This window comes from Maniola hyperantus, chromosome 2 (genome assembly GCF_902806685.2).
Source record: "Maniola hyperantus chromosome 2, iAphHyp1.2, whole genome shotgun sequence".
Taxonomy (NCBI): Eukaryota; Metazoa; Arthropoda; class Insecta; order Lepidoptera; family Nymphalidae; genus Maniola; species Maniola hyperantus.
In genome coordinates this window covers 9,727,745-9,749,448 of record NC_048537.1, presented here as the reverse complement: position 1 = coordinate 9,749,448, position 21,704 = coordinate 9,727,745, and the positions used below count along the sequence as shown (strand labels likewise).

The window sequence follows — 21,704 nt, the reverse complement described above, 5'->3', positions numbered from 1 at the left end:
CGAGTGGCCTACTTACGCAACGTTCGTAGACCTCTAGCGTCAGTCAGATGTTTTATATGCAACTAGCTTAATATGTTCGTGACTTCGTCCAAGTTTGAGCTGTGTGTTGATAGATCAGCCAGTCAGTAAGTCACCTTTCCTTTTTATGGTTTCGTACCTCAAAAGGAAAAGCGCTTATAGGATCACTTTGTTGTCTGTCTGTCAAGAAACCTACAGGGTCCCGTTGACCTAGAATCATGAAATTTGGCAGGTAGGTCTGATAGCAAAAAATTGTGGAAAAAATCTAAAAAATTAAATTGTGGTCATGAACTAATAATTAGTGTTTTCAATTTCCAAATTAAGATAACTATATCAAGTGGGGTATTATATGAAAGGGCTTCACTTGTGCATTCTAAAACAGATTTTTATTTATTTTTGTGCATCATAGTTTTTGATTTATCGTGCAAAATGTCGAAAAAATGCGACTGTAGTACGGAACCCTCGGTGCGCGAGCCTGACTCGCACTTGACCGGTTTTATATATTGTAATCTTTTACAAAATCATAGGATTTTTATTTTTTTCCGCGTTTTTTTTGTGGTATCATATCAGCCTAATCATCAGTAGGTACTATCATCTGACTTCGTTTTTGCCAGCGTTCTAGTTACATCCTGTATATTTTCACAGAATATCGAAATTCATCATCATCATCATCATCAACCCATCGCCGGCTCACTACTGAGCGTCCTCTCAGAATGAAAACATCGATCTTGCTTTTGCAGTAATCGTTCTTAGACTTCTTTTATACTTACTTGACCATCGTAGTACCTTTAACACATGCATAATATATTATTATGCATGCTGTGGTTGCCTATAATAAGCTTCTCATTTTGTGAATGTATTTTAAATAGTTAAAATTGTTTTTGTGACTGTTTTTGTGAATGACTAAGCTGTTGGTAAACACAATAAAGAAAATAAAAAATAAAAATATTTGGTAAACCTATGTGTTAATCAGGTTCTTTTATAAAAGTAAGCATTTTTTAAATATTTTTATTTTATCTGTTGCTAGCTGTTCATCAACTATTTCTGCTTTTAATTTATTATAAACTCAACTGATCTCAATGTTTAGAACTGAACATAATATAGGTAATTGCAGTCCACAGTGGTGCATTTAAATCTATTGGTAACCTTCGAATCAAATTTAATTAAAAGCGTATGCTAAGTACCTATACAGTTGACTGCTGATATCATTTAAATCTGTCAGTAGGCAGTACACATTATACTAATAAATAAATAAATAAATAAATAAACTACCACAACCACTTCCACATATTTTATACCGGAATTTTCCTCTTTCTGGTGACGTCGGATGTAAAAGATACATTTGTAGGGTTAAAATTAGGTTTATTGTTTACGTATGATGTTACGTGACTCGAATGTATCAAAAAAGGGAGCAGGTAATAAAGAAAATCTTCATGTTACTTTTACATTTTATATTAAAATAATATAACAAATTAAATAAGTATGACGTCCGTAATATACGGAGTCATTTTTCATTAAGTTCTCTTAAGCTAACAATGGTACTGATTCTGAGCACAACCTAATTTTAGAGTATTCGCATCCTCTTCTTGCTAATGTAATATGGAAAGAACAGACGCAGTTTGACAGTTTTAAATTTAGATAGATAGATGTTAAAACCCGTGATTTTAGCGCACAGTCGCGAGCCTACTGTTTAAATTTGTAGCGCGCACTAAAATTTAGAGTCTTTAAATGTAAAGTTTCCCTGTCCCTTTTTAGCATTGTTAAAAATAAAAGGATGCAGATACTCTAAATTTAGTTTAGAGAAAGACAACGGAATCGGTGCCAATTTTGCTACTAAGCTAAACTATTGACTAAATCACAAAGTAATAATTTGTATATAAATATATTTGTCATGATCAATATATGTATTAAATATCATATATGAATGTATTTAGTTGTATATTACACAGATCACGCTTTTTACATACCTATTATTGTAAACTAGGTATAGAAATGAAATTATCAAAATAAGCGAATAATTTATATTTCATAATGCGCGCCTACCAAAAAGTACTGGTCCGATAAGTTATCTAAAATGTTCGCCACATTTGATTATTTTAAAAGTTTAAACATAATATTTATTTTACTAAGAATATAAACGATAGGGAGGAACTATTTATCACTTAAATATTATTCTATGACTTTCTATATTTACAAACTTTTGTTCTATGAAAACAATCCAAATCAGTCTTCAGAGTGCACGGTGAATAATCATCGTGCCACACAAATCCCACATAATCTCCCTAATTGTATATCTATACGTTTCAGCGAATAGGGTAGGACATGCAACCACTGCATCTTGGAATGTATTACGCAACGAATTTAATACGCTGTAATATTGTGTCTAACAGCCATTGATGGTTGGCTTATTGCTGCTGATGCTACGAACTCTCCGCGAACCACCCGTCAATTTCTTTTCAATTTCCTCTAAGCTCTTGCCCTTAGTTTCAGGCACGAAAAATATCACGAAGAGTAGTCCAATTATACAAATTACAGAATATAACCACATCGTTCCGGACATGTTAATCAGTTGTACAGTTTTGTGGAATGATGTAGTAATTATGAATGTGCATGTAAAGTTTAGGCCGGTAGCCAGTGATGCAGCTGTCCCGCGAATTCTGGACGGTAAGATTTCACCTAACATCAGCCACGGAATAGGACCAAAGCCGATAGAGAAACCCAGTACATATATCATCAGACAGGCCAGTGGCAACCATCCGTAGCTACTAACATCGACCTTCATATCTTTAATATATAGATAGGATCCTAGCACAGTTAAAGTTGTAATCATTGAAATAGATGAAATATAAAGTAGCATTTTTCTTCCTAAACGGTCAATAATGGCAGTTGCAATAAATGTAGACACAAAGTTAACTACACCAATTATGATACTACACATGCCCTTGTCTAAGGTACTGCCGGCCATTATGAAAAGTTCAGATGCATAAAAAATTACGGCGTTGATACCACTCAACTGTTGGAATATCATAAGACCTAGTGATATTAACACAGCCGGTAGGTATTTCTTTGAAAATAGCTGACCAAGTGTATTGCTTCCTTTTGTAAGATCCGATTCAGCTTGCGACCGCATGAGGTCTGTCATTTCCTTTTCAGTATCCACATTCTTTCCTCGTAACCATTGTAGAGATTTTCGGGCGTCATCAGCACGGCCTTTTGAAACATACCATCTTGGTGTCTCAGGGGCTATTATCATTAAAAAAAATACTGGAACTGGCAATGCTGCCCCGAGAAAAGCTAAGTTTGACCAGTTCAGAAAATTTCCAGCAAAAAATGCGAGTAGAATTCCAATATTACCGAACGCTGTTGGTAAAAGTCCTAATGCGCCACGTACTTCAGGTTGTATTGTTTCTCCAACATAAACTGGAAAAGCGAGGCTTCCTACTCCGACGCAAATACCACAGAGAGCTCTTCCGGCAAACACCAATGTGACGGTAGCTGCATTTGCAATCAGCATCCAGCCCATGAAAAATGGTATTGATATGCACATAATCGTTAACCTTCGTCCGCCGTATTCTATTAAAGGACCACCAGCGATGCCACCCACCAGGGCAGCCAAAGGCATCAGCCCTCCGACCCAGCTACTCTGTAAACGATAGAAAATACAATATGTTAATTTATTGTTTAATCTAATCTCTATATGTAAAAATGAATCGCTAAATGTGTTGCTGGTCGCAAATCTCGAGAACAGCTGATCCAGTTTCGCTAATTCTTTTTTTATAATATTCCTTGAAGTACGAGGATGTTTCTTACGGAGAGAAAAATTTTAAAAATTTGAATCGACTGGTAGGCGATACGAAGTTCGTCGGGTCAGCTAGTTTTCCATAGATTTCTCTTGTCACGGTCCCAACTCCTAAGCTTTCTAGTGCTACTCTGTGGGGTGGTGAATGCAAAGCCGATTGCTGCAACTTTGTCATTAAGAAAGAATTTGTCAGAAAGAAAAGAAAACCGTCATTTATAATTTACGCAAGGTAGCGTATCGAACCGCACTGGGCTATCTTTTTTTTTTACTTTATTGCTCAACCAAAAAGTCATACAAAAGGCGGACAATATGGCCCAGGAATTTTAAGGAAGGTGTGAGAGGCGCGTGGTGAGTGCTCAAAAGCAATGGCTAGTAAAAACTAAAGAGATTCTTAATTCTAAATTTCGTAAACATTGTTTAAAAAATCAATTCACCTCATCTTTTGTAATAGACAACGTTGCATTCATGCTAATGAGTGCGGGAGATGTGTAGCCTGACGTGAATCCAACAATAAGAGATCCCATTGAAACAGCAAATGCTGCAAAAATCTGTAACAAAATTATTAAAATAAACATCTTTTAAGTCGTCCCGTAAATACTTTAATTTAGAATACACACCTGACGTATTTTTGTCTTCGACATATTTTGTTGCAAATTTTGTGGTCTATCAGAAAAATTGCTACACGTTTTCATGTTAACCGAACCTAGAAATTACTGAAGTTCAGTGGGCGATTCGGACTTTTACGTTGTTATACAACGTATGTATTTAGTGCCTTTATGCCTTAGCTTTACCTTTAAGTAAACGGAGATTATTGCCCCATAGTTTACTTAGTACCTACGTTTTCCATAAAGTTCTATTTTAACATATCCGCCATTTTTTAAAGTTTTTTTTAAATATGGAAGTCCAAACTGTCGAATCAATACTTCCATACTTAATATAATAAATGCGAAAGTGTCTGTCTGTCTGTATATCTTACTGTCTGCTAGCTTTTCACGACTCATCCGTTTAACCCATTTTGATGAAATTTAATCCCGAAAAATCAAAGAGTTCCCAAGGGATTAAAAAAAAAGTAAATCCACGCAGATGAATTCGCGGGCATCATCATGTATGATATATTTTTATTCTTAAATAAAAGCTTATTTAGTCAGTAATAAAGCGTAACTTGAAATCATATAAACTAACCTGAGTCCACAGATATAGACGCTGAGTAGTAGGTCCGTATGGTTGAGTAGCATCTGCTTTAACTTTATTACTTTCCGTGCTTAGTTGTTTTACAAACGGCACGGAATTGCGTATATTTTCTTCCTTGGCACTCTTGGTCTCCATCTCCATTTTATATTTAAATTCGTTCCCTAGACTGATTTGGCGTAGTTGTTGGAAATGCCGGCGAGTTTTTTCGAAAGAATCTTGTTCGTCCTCACTGCTGCTTTCAGTAGATACAATCTCAGGGATAGTGGCGTAGTTGGGCGCAAGAGTCCCTTGGGAACCACAGGATGTTGCGAGGGACGTGCAGGTCGTCGATGCGGAAAGCATCGGCCGTGATGGAACTCGAGCGTACTTAGGACCTCGCGACGAACGGTACAACCGTTCCTCGTCGGGTTGCACGCGACTTTGTTCGTTCCCACCCTGAAATAATTAGGTTTCATTTATTTAATATTATATTCGCTCATTTTACGCATTTACTTACAGTTATTTCAACCAAATTACCCACAAAGTTATTAGCACATTTAAATAAATAGAACAAGGAGTGGTCAAATAAGTTCACTACAAGCAATACTGGAGCAGACATCCGCAAACAGGGTCCATTTATTGTATTTATCTTATGTACGTAAGACAGTAATAATAAATAAAGATAACTTGGGGTCACATTATAGAGAAAACATTGCTCATGACTACGTCTTTAAGTGTGCATTAGAGTATGCATGTTCATGATAACCTATGATATGTATGAATACCAGTCTGACTTTATTGACACCTCGGTTTAAGAGTAACTCGGGATTACCTAAAACGAATCTATAGTCTTCCAGACTTCACACCAATACTTAGCCCTACCTACAATAATACTTTTCACTGTTCGTGACGATTACTACAAGTATAGAAACACTTCTATTCTGTTCCAATCGATTGTTGATGTTATCAGGTAGTCTTCTTGTGGGCATAATGATGTTTGTCTAAAATATATAGCATAAACAAGTTGTTTGGCAGTCTCACGATAAATGATACATCCTTTTTCCACCTATGTATATCAACAATATTATTCAAAAATTTCACTATTGCGCAAATCGTACCATTCCCATACTACTAGATAGATCTCAAGTTTTTGCAATAATTAAGAATAGTTATTCTTAATTATTGCGAAGATTAATACAAAATCTTAAAAACAATTAATATGTATTTTAATTACCTCAAAAACATTCCAAAAATTATTATAATTTTCATTTTTAGGGTTCCGTACCTCAAAAGGAAAAAAGGAACCCTTATAGGATCACTTTGCTGTCTGTGTGTCAGTCTGGTCTGTCTGTCTGTCTGTCTGTTTGTCTGTCTGTTGGTCTGTCAAGAAACCTACAGGGTACTTCCCGTTGACCTGGAATCATGGGCAGGTAAGTAGGTCTTATAGCAGACATTAGGGGAAAAATCAGAAAACCGTGAATTTGTGGTCACATCACAAAAAAAAAAGCTAAAAAGTGTTTTGAATAAATAAAGTATTTTCAACTTATAAAGGAAGGTTACCAAGTGGGGTCTCATAAAAGGGCTTTACCTGAACATTCTAAAACAGATGTTGATTTATTTTTATACATCATAGGTAGTTTTTGATTTATCGTGCAAAATGACGATAAAATACGACTTTAGTACGGAACCCTCGGTGCGCGAGCCTGACTTGCACTTGGCCGGTTTTTTAATCTTATTGTTAAAAACGGAACCTAAAAAGCTACCTATACAGTATTTGTTTTCGTTTAGAAAATATATTAATTAATATATCATTAATTTCTGCATATTACTATTGTACATCATGCAGCTTTTATAAAAAAATTGGACAGTGCCACCTATCGGAGTTCTGGGGAACGGCGTTCACAGTAAGTGCAAAGAGTTGCTTAGAACTTTTCGAGCCCTTCAAGGAAGTTGTTTACGCTACGATGGCGCCACTATCGCAATTTATCGGACTGAAACTGAAACATTTGCAATATCAAGTTTCATCATCATCATCATTAACCCATCGCCGGCTCACCACTGAGCACGGGTCTCCTCTCAGACTGAGAAGGGTTTTGGCCATAGTCTACCACGCTGGCTATGTGCGGATTGGTAGACTTCACACACCTTTGAGAACATTACGGAGAACTCGTCAGGCATGCAGTTTTCCTCACGATGTTTTCCTAAACCGGTAAAGCAAGTGATATATAAATAAAACGCACATAACACCGAAAAGCTAGAGGTGCGTGCCCGGGATCGAACCCCCGACCTCCGATTAGAAGGCGGACGTCCTAACCACTAGGCTATCACAGCTTAAAAGATTGATAGTAAAAATTTAAATATGTGAAATAATTATTTTGTTTTTATTACATTGAGAAAAGGCTAATTTAATGGGCTGATTACACCTACCGAGTAGTGAAGCGAGACAGTAAAATGTCACTCGGCCGAGACAGTGCTGTGGTGGCCGTTTATACGTATTTCGAAATTGCGCCGAGCACTCGTAAGTGTTTATACCAACCGAGTACTCGGCCGAGGACACTGACTCGCCACTGTACTCGTTAGGTGTAATCGTACCATAAGAATGCCTTTGCCGACCTTGCAAAGCCTTCCATTTCTTTTAGTTATTAACTGTTGTTGTAATGTCGAAATAAAATGTATTTTAAGTTTTAACTATGAAAATTGAGTGAATTTTTTTAATAAATATTGTTTGATACTATGTACATAAATAATTTGATTAAGTATATTTTTAACTTCTTTTTTCCATTTTTTACCACTTCAAATTGACTATCATTCGAAAACTATGTAGTAGGTAGGTACCTATATTTTTGTTTGTTTCCTTTTTTATTTATGTTGTGCAAAGTTTTTCAGTTCGTCATAATTATTGTGTACTCTTTCTTTGATAGCGGTTGCCAAGCAACCCTCTGAATCGACCGCCGCGTCGTGCTTTTCCTTTTCTTCTAGAGCTTTCCACTAGAGCTTTAAAGCGAATCTAAATAATTTTGTATACTGAAGATCACTAACGTACCTACCTACTTATTAAATACTACCTGCCCCGGCGAACTTAGTAGGTACCGCCTAACAGTCGATTCTTTTTCAGGATTTTTTAAAAAAAAATCTCCCCGTAAGAACCATCCTCGTACTTCAAGGAATATTATCAAAAACCGGCCAAGTGCGAGTCAGGCTCGCGCAATGAGGGTTCCGTACTACAGTCGTAATTTTTCGACATTTTGCACGATAATTCAAAAACTATGATGCATAAAAATAAATAAAATCTGTTTTAGAATGTACAGATGAAGACCTTTCATATGATACCCCACTTGATATAGTCATTCACTTCGAAAGTTGAAAATACTAATTATTAGTTCATGACCACAATTTTTTTTTGTGTGATCTAACAATAAATTCACGGTTTTAAGATTTTTCCCTAAATGTCAGCTATAAGACCCACCTTCCTGCCAAATTTCATGATTCTAGGTCAACGGGAAGTACCCTGTAGGTTTCTTGACAGACAGACGGACAGACGGACAGACAGACAGACAGACAGACAGACAGACAGACAGACAGACAGACAGACAACAAAGTGATCCTATAAGGGTTCCGTTTTTCCTTTTGAGGTACGGAACCCTAAAAAAGAATTAGAAAATCGGTTCAGCTGTTCTCGACTATGGACTATAACTATTACCATTTCGGTGGAGAGCTGTTTGAGATATCCCATAATCTTCCCCATGGCGTTGGGGTTGTTCTTATTGAAGCTCATCTTGAGAACTTCACTTCCTCCTCTTCCCTGTCAGGAAATTGTCTTTAATAAATACCACTTCAAAACTTTTTATTTGCTAGGTAGGTGCTTATTCCAAGTTCTTCAAATGCACTTATAAAAACACATCACTTATAAAATAGTTTATTTGCATAAATGCCTGCCTAGATGCACAGTGGCTCTGTAAGCCTATTAAAGTCCAGTCCAATTTGACACACTACGAACGTTCAAAAACGTGAGAGTTTTTTTAATAATATTTATTTCAATGCAATAAAATTGCTTTTTCCATACAGTTAACTTTACTATTTCGCGCGCTGCTGTCTTGCAATATGTAAGGGTGCACAACATTCAGTTTTTAAACGCGAGGCAACGTACGAAAATGTTGGCAGCGCGTGCCATATTCTTCAGAGTTCAAGTTATCTATTGAAACTTGCAGATGGCAGCGCAGTATTTTATAGAAGGTGTGCAGCGCACACCGCTTGATCGTCGCCACCCCTGCCCCTCTCGCGTACCCCGCAGGCTCCCCGCTCATCGTGGCGTTGCAGCTTTTCCATGTGTGCGAACCTTTTTCAGTGTGAGTTTACTGTTTACGCACACGAAACCTTCACGAAGTCTTCACCTGAAATACTGATGTGTGAGAGCGTTAGTTAGAATAATTTGCTTTTGCTAAGAATCCGACGGATAGTTACTCCTGCCTCTAAATTCCTCTATACTTTGGTATGTAAATATCACATAACTGACCATTTTGTACCTACTATTTCATAGTTAAATGAACAAGGTACGATGAAACAAGGAAAATAAACCTTGTTATTGTAATTAGGACAAATAAGCCAACCGTCAATCGCCATTAACTATAGCTGTTACAGAATATTTATATATTTATTATAATTCAATATACCTAGGTACGTTACGTTATTTTTTAAACATCAATGCTAGTTCTACGCTAAAAGAACGAAAACGCTCATTGAGCGAAAAACTGTCGAGGCGTTGTGGCTTCGTGTTTTGGCATTTATAAGAAGACCCATTGATGCACTGTGATAAACGTAGTAATAGGTAATAGCTACTGGTACAGAAATAGCTTTAATCCCGGAGAATATCTTAGTCTTCGGTATACAAGCTAATAAAAAGCATAATATTATAGCATAATTTTTCAGTGAGTTTTCACGGGATTTTGTAAAAACTTTAAATCTACGCGGGCGAAGTCGCTCGCATCATCTTGTTACCTAAAAATTTTTACAAAAAAAATAAAAACCGACTTCGATACACAAACACTAAAAATTGAAAAATAATTTAATTTATTACCGAATATATTATGTGTACAAGAGTTAATATAGTTCCATAATAATACTTTTTGGTGCCGGTGCCAATTAGCTTTAGCTGCGCGAATCGTCTAGACTTCATATTTTTATGAGACTCCACAATGGCACCTCATTGGCACCGACCCCAAAAAATATTATTATCGGGGGATCTCGAGCACGCACCTCTAACTTTTCGGGGTTATGTGCTGTTTAATTAATTAAATATCACTTGCTTTAACGATATTAAATATCACTAGATGCCCGCGACTTCGTCCGCGTGGACTACAGAAATTTCAAACACCTATTTCACCCCCTTAGGGGTTGAATTTTCAAAAATCCTTTCTTAGCGGATGCCTACGCCTACTCGTACGTGATAATAGCATGCCAAATTTTAGCCCCATCCGTTCAGTAGTTTGAGCTGTGCGTTGATAGATCAGTCAGTCAGTCATCTATTCCTTTTATATATTTAGATTCTAATAGCTTATAGTAATTTAGCAACCTCGTACTAATCACGCTTATTAGTTATTATTAATAATATTGCTGTACTAGTAATTTAATGATTTATTTTTCTTATTCTTGTCTGAATCGACACGGACACACCTCTTTCAGGTTTAATCACAAGTTACAGGAAATACCTAAGCAGGTAGGTGTGGTGTACCTAGATATCAAATTGTAAATGATACCTACCCAATATCACTTTATCTATATTTATTTATACTCATAATAAAACTGTTACGGGACAATATCTGTACATTACATTTATTTTGAAAATTTTAATCGGAGCAAACATTGTTATCGATATAGACCCCAAAAAATTGTTTTTTAGAGATTTTGTCTGTCTGTCTGTCTGTATGTGCGCGCATCACGCGAAACTACTGAACGGAGATTGAAATCAAATTTTGTACAATAGAAGCTGATACTTCGAGTTAACATAACAGGTAGTTTTTATCCCCAAAAATGTTAGGGATCTTACGGGATTACAGGATCAAATTTTTTATTTATTTTATTGAATTCCTTAACTTCGTGAAATCTGAACCAATTTTCACAATAATTTAATATTAAATTTTAATTTTAATACATAATTTTTAGGGTTCCGTACCTCAAAAGAAAAAACGGAACCCTTATAGGATCACTTTGTTGTCTGTCTGTCAAGAAACCTAGAGGGCACTTCCCGTTGACCTAGAATCATGAAATTTGGCAGGAAGGTAGGTAGGTAGGTAGGCAGACATTAGGGGAAAATCTGAAAAACGTGAATTTGCGGTTACATCACAAGAAAAATATAAAATGTGTTCATGAACAAATATTGCTATTTTCGACTTTCAAAGTAAGATTACTATACCAAGTGGGGTATCATATGAAAGGACTTTACTTGTAAATTCTAAAACAGATTTTTATTTATTTTTAGGCATAATAGTTTTTGATTTATCATGCAAAATGTCGATAAAATACTATTGTAGTACGGAACCCTCAGTGCGCGAGTCTGACTCGCACTTGGCTGGTTTTTTCTTTACAAAGATTGTACTGTCAGGTTGGTACCATAAATTAGGTGAAGATTTGATAAACTGTTTTGGGAATAGAGGACGGAACTCCTCAACGGGTAACAGCAAATCAATCGCGATCAGTATAATAGCTTGAGTAAAAAGTAGACTCTTAACCATAATACATAGCATACAATACATTTTCATTTCTCCCCTATTAGTCACAGGTTTGATTCCGGTAAAAAAATGTACGAGCCTAAATTTCTCAATGCAATTCAATACCTACCTACTTGTTTCACTATATATTCATCACATTTCAAGAGGTATAACCCACATTACCCGAAATAAATGACATTACAAAGTGTGTTTGTTTGTTGGTTTGTCCTTCAGTCACGAGCAACAGATCGACGTGATTTTTGCATGGATATAGTCAAAGACCTGGATAGTGACATAGGCTACTTTTTACGCCGGAAAATCAAAGAGTTCTCACAGGATTTTCAAAATCTAGATCCATGCGGACGAAGTCGTGGGCATCAGCTAGTCGGTAATATGTCGACAATAAACTGCATTTATGACAATTATTATGACAATAGTCCTCGAGTGGTTGCAGTGTACTTGAATGCAATGTAGGCGGGTCGTAACGTCACAATGACGTCCGCCAAGCCTGCCATAGCCTGCAGGCTGCAAAAAATCCGCGTGCAAGTGTCTCCAGCTAGGGTTGGCTACGTTTATACGTTGAATATTTGCTGAGCGTAACTTCTTGGCATGCGTGCGAATTTAGCATACTTACTGAATTTACAATTCGAATTTTGAATTCGCCAAAGAAATGCTAATGACGATATCAGCATGCATTTCCACTCCTGAATTACCATTTGCGGCTTGTATCTTAATAAGAGTATAGATTGGTAACTGAAAGGAAAAACAACTTGTAACAATCAAGTTTCTAGTAGAGCAGAAATTAACGTAGCAGTGTAATTAGTAGTTAGGTACACCACAAAAAGAAAGGACAGAAGTAGTCTGTAATAAAAAAAGTAAGATACAATAAATAATGTTCTATATATCAGTTACTTCAGTAGGTACCGAGTACAGACCCGCCCCGGCTTCGCACGGATATCTTATTACAATTTTCGTAGGGATATCTAATTTTTTTTTAAAATATAGCTTTTGCCTTATAAGCTATATTTTATTTCAAGGAAATCTTAGGAATAATGTAGATTTCTATTGGTGAAAGAATTTTCAAAATCGGTTCAGTAGTTCCAGAGATTACCCCATACAAAAAACTTACAAACTTTACCTCTTTATATACCTAGTATCTAAATTATTTTTCTCGCTGCTCTAGAGCAAGCAATATAATAAAAAGTAGGATTTGAAATGGGATGAGATTATTCAAAAAAAAATTTTTTTTTTCAAAAGAATATTAGCCATGTTAAATGACTAATATTCCCCTTTCCTCTCCAACTAAGCGTCAGGCTTGTACTAGGAGTAGGTACGACAATAGTGCAACGGGCGGGGATTGAACCGTCGACCTTTCGGTTTTCAGTCCACTCCTATACCGGTTGAGCTATTGAGGCTCTAAATTATTCTATTCTAAAATTTTCTAATGGGATTTGATGAAAAAATTGTAGTCATTTACAAGTTGCAACCCTACACAAGAGCAAGCAATATAATAATAATTAGGATTTGAAATGGGATGGGATTATTCAAAATTCTAATTATTCTATTCTAAAATTTTCTAATGGGATTTGATGAAAAAATTGTAGTCATTTGCAAGTTGCAAACCTACGCAGTTACTATCGTCCTTTTAATAAATGATTTGGTCTCCGCAATTCGTTTATGGCTCCTCCGAGAAATAAGTGGCGTAAAATCATCTGCATTATAAAGTAATCTTAGAATTAATTTGATATCAAATTGTCCGGGAAAAAAACGATGAATAGTAGGTAGTTAAATGCAATTATTTAACGTAATAAAACGTCTTAAATGCATGCGGTTGTCTTCCTACATACAAGTCTGATATCATGACGTGAATTGCAATACGGAAATTGCAGAATTGCTTAGTTCAGTGTCATTACATTAATAAAAAATCTAATAGCTACAGAACCGATTTCGCCATACTCTCATTACCTCTGCCTGGAATAGAACCCGAGACCTCTATTTATAACTCCACCACGACGATCGCTAATCTCGATGTCTTCTCGATATATTGGTCTGCGTGTAAAGCGTCACGTCACCCTGGCAGAAGGATGAGTAGGTATGTGCCCCCGTGCCGAAAGTTGCGTAGGCTGCCGCGTCCTCGTATGCACACACACATACATATGAGCTTTCGTCATGACTCGCACATCAATGCGTTGTAGATGCTCCTACGCGACGCCTTAAAATAAAACGTGCGCGTGCCCACTGCGTTGTCCGCTCTTCTCGCGAATCAATAACTTTTTATATACCAAACTAGCTCATTCTTTATATTTACTTTTTATTCCACTGATCTGTCGTCTACTCCTCTCTCATTTACTGTTGTATTTTTACTTTTATACATAATATACATACGAATATTATGTGTATTTATTTAATTTAATTAGTAGGTACACCCATTCCGCTTTCTTTTATTTTTATTATATTATCCTCTACCCTATGCCTGGAAGAGATCGCTATTTTTTAGCGATAAGGCCGCCTATTGTACTTGCAAACATCCTTGTTATATATTTCTATTCTTTTTAGTTTTGGTGTACAGTAAAGAATATTTTAGTTTTTACTTACTTTTTATTCCCGCGACTTCGTCCGCGTGGACTACATAAATTTCAAACCCCTATTTCACCCCTTTATAGGGATTGAATTTTCAAAAATCCTTTTTCAGCGGATGCTTACGTCATAATAGCTATCTGCATGCCAAATTTCAACCCGATCCGTACAGTAGAATGAAGCTCTGAAATGCGTCTTGAATGACTGACTGATCTATCAACACACGTTGATAGATCAGTCAGTCAGTCAGTCAACTTTTCCTTTTATATATTTAGATTGAAGTTAAATGAAATGTTAAAGACTTACATTAAAAAAGTGGATAACTAAGCGACTTGCTGATGTTGATGATGCCTTATAATGTCGTAGACTTCCGCTAAGAAAGGATTTTTGAAAACAACGCTAGGGGGTAAAACAGGGGTTTGAAATTTTATGTAGTCGACGCGGACGAAGTCGCGAGCATAAGCTAGCTTATGCTCTATAAAAGTATCCCATTCATGTTGTCGAGTAAACGGCGCGGGCGACTGCCATCGCGTGTTGGCTCGGCCGTCGAAGCCGGCAGCTCGCCGGCAGTGCTACAAAACTTACATTCACAATTACACACATGCACATACAAGCATCAGTACAAAAAGCCAACGGAATATTACTGGCGCCCAGCGGGCCCCGTTCTCGAACGTTCGTCGATGGAATGCGTTATGCGCGCTTCCACGCTGCTGAAGAAAGCTGCACTGCGCTTGATAAATGATTAACTACATCTTATGTCATTTGTTAAGCCTCGTTTATTCGTTGAAAAGTCATTAGCTGTTAGCAGATGAACTGCTAACAGCTAATGACTTTTCATTTTTGTTTCTGCTGTAGACGAAATAATTGTTTATTTTTAAAAATATATGCCTTTTTTAAAAATAAGCTTATTACGCGACCATGTCGATTGCCATCTCCACCTGTCGCGTACTATATTATTGTTTTACGTTCGATGACTGTCATAATTAAGTAGGTACTTGATATACAATATATTGGTACGTTAAGTATCTCAAACAGGACGTTCAAGTGATATTTTCAATAAATTCAATAGGTACCTAGGTACCTATCCCAACATTTTTCATAATAAGTATCATGTTCAGGCAGAATAATATCTTATTAATAAAGTCTTTGTTATCTATCATTGCATCGCAGTTCGAGTATCTGCGTTTCTATTCATAGTTCTTTTCCATACAAGTTACGAAAATAAAATGTATTATTGTTACATTTTTGGTTTATTTCCGAGACAAACAAGATAACTATGCAAATGCTTATGCCTCACGCGTCTTGCTTGTACAATATACATGAGTGCCTTATCTTATCGAAAAGAAGATAAAGTACCTGCATTAAAAGTTTCCACTCGATGATTGAAGCGTAAAAGTTACGACATCTAGGTGGTAGGTATCAGATAAGAAAGGATCTAACTAAATTCTCCCCTTAAGGAGGTGAAATGGGGGTTGAAAAGTTATATGAAAATCCTATAGTTTTGAAGTTAGAGATATGAAAATTGGCATTTAGGTATTCTGGGTTCCGTGCCTTAAGGTGAGACTGAGTGAATAGGTATGTGAGGCCTCTTGCAGCGGGAAAATTTCAGATCTCATGAGAAACCAGAAATTTTACGCGGACGTAGTCGCGGGCAACTGCTAGTAACTGTATATAACTCTAGGAGTTATTGGAACAGGTGCAGTTATATTCGGAAGTACCTATTCCTGTAAACCAGTTAAAATAAAGAGACTTCGAAAATACGAAATGATTATGTTGTTCAGAATCACTTTCACTGGTCTTTCAGATACCGTAACATACAGACCGTGATTTACGTTGTAAAGCCAAATATTATTTTGTAATCACGAGATAGTTTTAAATTATCGTAATTGACTAAGCTTATGGTATGTTTGTGTTAAGATGCTTATTACGTAACTAGTTTATCCCCGCGACTTCGTCCGCGTGGACTACACAAATTTTAGACCAATAGTTTTTATTAATAGTTTTACATTGTTGACAGAATAATTTATAAGCTATTTTATTTTAATTGAGTCAATAAAGTCATTTATGTAGCGACCTATATGCGTCCATTGGATATGGATTTTTCCTTCCTGGTATTATTTCAACTGTAATGATATGCGTTAAAGTTAAATAGGCAGGATTTACGTGTACCTTTACGTATTATTATGTATGTATCTCTATAATCCTTATTAATTGCATACAGGCTGATGGATTTGATTGGATGTCTATGTATATGTAGGTACCTACTTGAACTCCATCTGCTGCAATTTTGTTCTTTTCCAACTGGCAATACTTAAAAGTCGTAAAACATAGGCATGTGAATATTTTGAAACTTTTGAACAAAACTGGTTTGATAATAATATACAGACAAGGTTGAAGGCAGTACCTATACAGGTTGGTAGTGTTACGAGTGGCAATGGCCGTCCTTACATCAGGTAGGTACCTACTACCTACACAGTACACAGTTATGCAATCTGAAGGTCAGATTATTGCTTCCCAGTAAAACTTGTAATATTTAAAGTAAGTGACTACGAATAGGTAGTACTTGGCCTACCTACCAAAATTTGATGATTCTCATGGTGCCATTCTTCGATAAGGGCAGAGATAATATATTAACAATAATATATACTTAATCTCTGATAAGGGCTTAAAATAAATCGTAACGCCGAGGCTTATAAATAATTGTATTGTAAGAAACATTTTTCTTACAACACTATTCACACCACAGCTGTAAGATTCTGTGATTTACTGAGTTTCCTGAGAAATTGTACCGTAAATTGTTTATTTTGAAAACTATCTAAGAGAAATCAGTCGGGCTCGGGCACAAATCCCAATGTCGATCACTACGGTGGCAATTTCATTATTATCGCACAAGCTAAGCAACTTTAAAATATTTATATTGCAACCGACGACCATCGTTATTTAGTAATCTAAGGAATTGTGAGCGAGCCGCTCGGCTGGCGACGATAATAACAAAAACCTCGCTTCTCCCAGGCTCGTTCTTGTAAACTTGTATGTGTTGGTCAGTCTTATATATTCAAACAGATTAATTTGAGCCTAGGAATAAACGGATTTGTTCTGTATCGTATTTTTTCTCATGTTGCATCGACGTTTGACGTAGGTACCTAGTAAAATAATCTAAATGTTGGCTGTAACCAACTAACGAGCTAATTTAATGGTCATCCTTATTCAGAAAACTTTAGGGAACAGACTTTTTTCTTCATGTCTTGATTTAATTGCACTAAATAAATAAAAAAATTGCATAGACTCCGCAAAGAAGTTACCCGCAACCCTGAGTCCGGCATAACTCGGATATCCTGCATCGATAATACTTTTGTAATGAATTCAGTTTTAATTTAAAAAATCCTCGGATTATTCTAGTGGGTAGAGATGGTGTCAAAAGTAGCTATACGCAAACGTTTACACATGAATAATCCGTGTAATGCCGCCCGATATAAACATGACGCTACCCCATAACCCGATATAAACTGTTCGAGGCCATACTTATTGTTTATTTGTCTCAAATCCCAAAATTTACTGTGAAATCTAGAGTCTTCAAAGTACGTGATAGGGTTCTACTGTGCACACTCTAGTTGTCTATTTCAGATTAATCAAATAATTATATCAAACTCATCGTATCCTAAATTATAAATAAGTAAATTGTCATGCTTGAGGATTTACCAGAGTTTTTAAGCTTATTTCGTGGTTTAACGACATATTGTATTTTTTTATTTTTTTTTTATTCACATACAAGTTAGCCCTTGACTGCAATCTCACCTGGTGGTAAGTGATGATACAGTCTAAGATGATAGCGGGCTAACCTGGAAGGGGCAGTTTTTAGTAAACCCATACCCCTTTGGTTTCTACACGGCATCGTACCGGAACGCTAAATCGCTTGGCGGCACGGCTTTGCCGGTAGGGTGGTAACTAGCCACGGCCGAAGCCTCCCACCAGACCAGAGCTTCTGTAAGTATTGTATAAAACAGGTACATACCACGATTAATTCGGCGATTTTTAACTGCCGATATTTCGACTCAATTGCATGAGTCGTGGTCACGACGGGACTGCAGTGCTGCAAGAGTGCCGGTGTGCCGGACTATGAGTCATGCAACTGAGTCGAAATATCGGCACTTAAAAATCGTGGTATGTACCCGTTTTATACAATACAATATTGGTATATTGTATTGTATAAAACGGGTACATACCACGATTACAATTTAAACTCTGGTGAGTTTAAATTGTAATCTGTCGGTAAACGCAGCCAGTGTACGCAATACGCATCATTCTACGCAGTACCTCCTCGTTTGACACAAATGTGGTGATGCTATTTGTGGCGCATTCCCTAGTTTGTTATTTTTAGCTACCTCGCTGTGTTGTAATAGCTTAGGCCCTAGACTTACATTGAATAATACTTTTATATACATAGCATACCGAGAATGACTTATTATGTAGTTATTATTCTTGGAATCTTGTAGATATACATTTAGATTAACTTTTGAAATAGCTTCTATCTGTTTTTGCAAGAATCTGTTGACAATATTGAATCTATTTTAAAGTGCGCTCATGTTCTTGGACTATAAAACCTATAGGTAAGCTGATCTCATTGTAGTCTGAAGGCGATTTTGACCGTCCGTCTTAAAATTTTCGTCAATCATTCGGTACCTTCGTGTCATAGCTCTATGTGTGAAGAAGTTTTCCATACAAATTCATGGCTACTATATTGTACAAATATTTTTAAATTAGTCAAGCCTTCACAGAAGTTTCTTTACATAAGGCATATTGTGTATTTATTAAAAATATATTTTAAGGCCTTCATAAATTAAGTGTGCGACCAACAGTTCTAAATATTTTAGATGATAGAAAAATCAATAGGTACTCAGTGAATAATTTCCCATGGCTGCCCCAATTTCAAAATGGATTCTTGTTTGTGTATTTATGAAAGTATAAAGTACGATTCTTTTTTTACTGATTCATGAAGGTCGTGGATGTCTTAAATATAAAAACAATCGTCATAGTCTAAAACATAATTGCCACTTCGTGACGATCTACTCAGTAGGTATCTTTATAATTTTTATGACAGTCTTTTTAGACTTTCATTATCATTCAGAACATTTCACGAGGAAGGTATATATGTATCGTAATATACCTAACACATATTCGTCTATGGAATAGGTGAGCCCACCCGTGCAATGGCGGAACGGAACAGATCAACTAGTAAATAAAATAACTGTAGTAATTGTTTACAGCATTTTGGTATTCATTCAACGCATTGCGCATTCACGAGTTTGGTATGCAACTTCAATGAAACCTACTCATAACTGCTTAAAATAAATATTAATTGAAGGTTTAATTCCTCGCGATGATTACCTTCGCTGAATAACACGAATTGCTATAATTACAGCGAATTATAAACGTAAATTATTGTCTAAGACAGTTGATTAAGAAAACTATTATTCGCGTGCCATCATCTAGCGCATTGATCATGAGATATTGTTAAATGGTCTCATCGTGGCGCCATTAGCAAGAATGCTTATTAAGAATTTCTGTTGCGTACACATTAAGTGGACGTGGTTTAAAACCGTGCGCAGTAAGGGTTGCATATATGCATTATTATTAGGTATAGGTACCTAATTGCATTCGTTAATTGAATAACAACGGCGCAATTACTTACTGAATCACACTAAAATTGTCTGTCCGTCTGTACCGCTACACCACATACGTTTACGCTAATCCCTTTTTTAGTAAATATATTTTTTTGTGGTCGTTAAAAGGTGATTTAAATGTACAATGGTACTGATTCTAACCACAACTAAATTTTAGAGTACATATTGGCATCCCCTTCCTACAAATATAATATGAAAAGGACGGATATGGACAGAAAACCCTGTAACATTTTATGATGTATGATGATAATGTACACATTATTTTGCATTTACCATTAATATTTAAACTTTTAATCAGTTTACACTATACATAAATGAAACGAAAGGTGCCGTCAACCTTTTTAAAAATATTTAATAATCGTGTTTATCTAATTGGTAGCTGGCGTTCTTTTTATTGTCTGTTGTATCTCCTAAATTCCTTTATCTGATTCGTTTCATATGCAGTGCTGTTTAACATTGATCGAGGTGTGAATGTAAAAGGCAAACATGTGAGTAGGTACATTCATAAGCTTCGAATTATAGATGTTCCAAGGTTTTAATGGAAAAGTACTGGGAGAAAAGCGCGCGAATGATCCATTCGTTGGTGTATCTTCCAGTGGTCTTAAACATTTTCACGATTTAAAACTTCACAGTAGCCCGGCGCGGCGCGACGCGTAGTGTGAAATTAGAAGAAATTCTAATTTGTATGTTACCTACTTTTGTGCTTTTAAGTTACGTGTCTAGGTCGTAGTTTAATATGTTATGCTTTGTTCGACTTTTGATGGAATTTTATCTAATTCGATTGAACATAATAATATGTATCACATACCTATTTACTACAGAAAAGACTAATACTTGTCGGCGAAGTGAATAAAAAATAGCAAAAGAGTCATATAAAATTATACATTTACCTAAATGGAAATGGATTTTAGGACAAAAAAATTTAAACCATTCGAATATTACCAAAACTGTTGTGTCTATACAGTGTTGTTTCTGTCATAATAATGATTGTGTTTATCAATTTTGAAGTAATAAATAACCTTCTCATTGTTTTCAGTATGGTTTAGCACGACTGTTGAACCTGAATATGTCAGCAATACACCAACACACAGGCAACACACTCTTGCACAATTTATAATACCTACACAACACACACTTTGACAATAAGTGTATGCATTTAGGTTCGTGTTTATGTGTGAAAGAATATGTAGAGGCGCCTTCGATATTTAATTTACCCTCACATATAGTCTACGACAGGTTGCAATGGCAATCGGGGTATGAGGCGGGAGGACGCCCCGCACACCAACACGTCACCCGCGCTCGCCCGCACCGGATTAGCGCGGGGGCTGTGCGGGTCTGCGGGCATTCCCTCCCAGATGGCCATTTCGACCCGTCGCGTATACTATACTTGATTATTTGATTATTTGTAAGTGTGAATGCCATACGAGTAGGTACACCGGATACTGAACATTTTTTACAGAACAGAAATGTGTTATAATTACTAATTAAGCAACTAATTAGTACCTACTTTTATATTTCTATCGAAATTCCTTCTCCTAATTAACTAGGTATTATATGTACAGCAAGAACGCAGGATCTTCTGCTGATACTAAAATGTCTCTTAGAGGTCTTCATATAGCACTATAAGTTAGTGCTTAAAAGCTTCTTATTATGCTTTCTCTATGCTAGGATAACGTGTGCCAATTACCAGTAGATTGACGACAATATATTACAATAATTTAACGAGTTAAAAGTAACCCTATAAGTGCTTGTATA

General features: G+C 36.2%; 2 protein-coding genes across 5 annotated transcripts in view; one reads left to right on the top strand and one right to left on the bottom strand.

Annotated features, from left to right (window-relative positions):
- Positions 1-21,704, top strand: part of Roc2 (Regulator of cullins 2) — a 36,404-nt gene that overhangs the window by 8,844 nt on the left and 5,856 nt on the right. The window lies entirely within an intron of this gene.
- Positions 1,455-9,186, bottom strand: LOC117994140 (facilitated trehalose transporter Tret1-like). Of its 4 annotated transcripts, none has more exons than XM_034982035.2 (4): positions 8,688-9,186; positions 5,000-5,443; positions 4,252-4,365; positions 1,455-3,661 (listed from the first exon to the last, which is right to left on the bottom strand). In XM_034982035.2, the coding sequence occupies exons 1-4, from the start codon at positions 8,760-8,762 to the stop codon at positions 2,402-2,404; spliced, it is 1,893 nt and encodes a 630-aa protein (XP_034837926.1). In that variant the 5' UTR covers positions 8,763-9,186; the 3' UTR covers positions 1,455-2,401. The 4 variants fall into 4 exon arrangements, with proteins under 4 accessions (XP_034837926.1, XP_034837919.1, XP_069362225.1 ...); XM_034982028.2 differs by lacking the exon at positions 8,688-9,186 and adding an exon at positions 5,529-5,669; XM_069506124.1 differs by lacking the exon at positions 8,688-9,186 and adding an exon at positions 5,505-5,621.

Bases quoted from the DNA above. Each gene is read 5' to 3' on its own strand.
- LOC117994140 (XM_069506124.1), bottom strand. From the start codon at position 5,606: ATGTCTGCTCCAGTATTGCTTGTAGTGAACTTATTTGACCACTCCTTG. The intron at 5,444-5,504 runs GTAAGTAAATGC...TAATTATTTCAG, and splicing joins GTAATTTGGTTGAAATAACT to GGTGGGAACGAACAAAGTCG. The intron at 3,662-4,251 runs GTGAATTGATTT...TATCGTTTACAG, and splicing joins TGTCTATTACAAAAGATGAG to AGTAGCTGGGTCGGAGGGCT.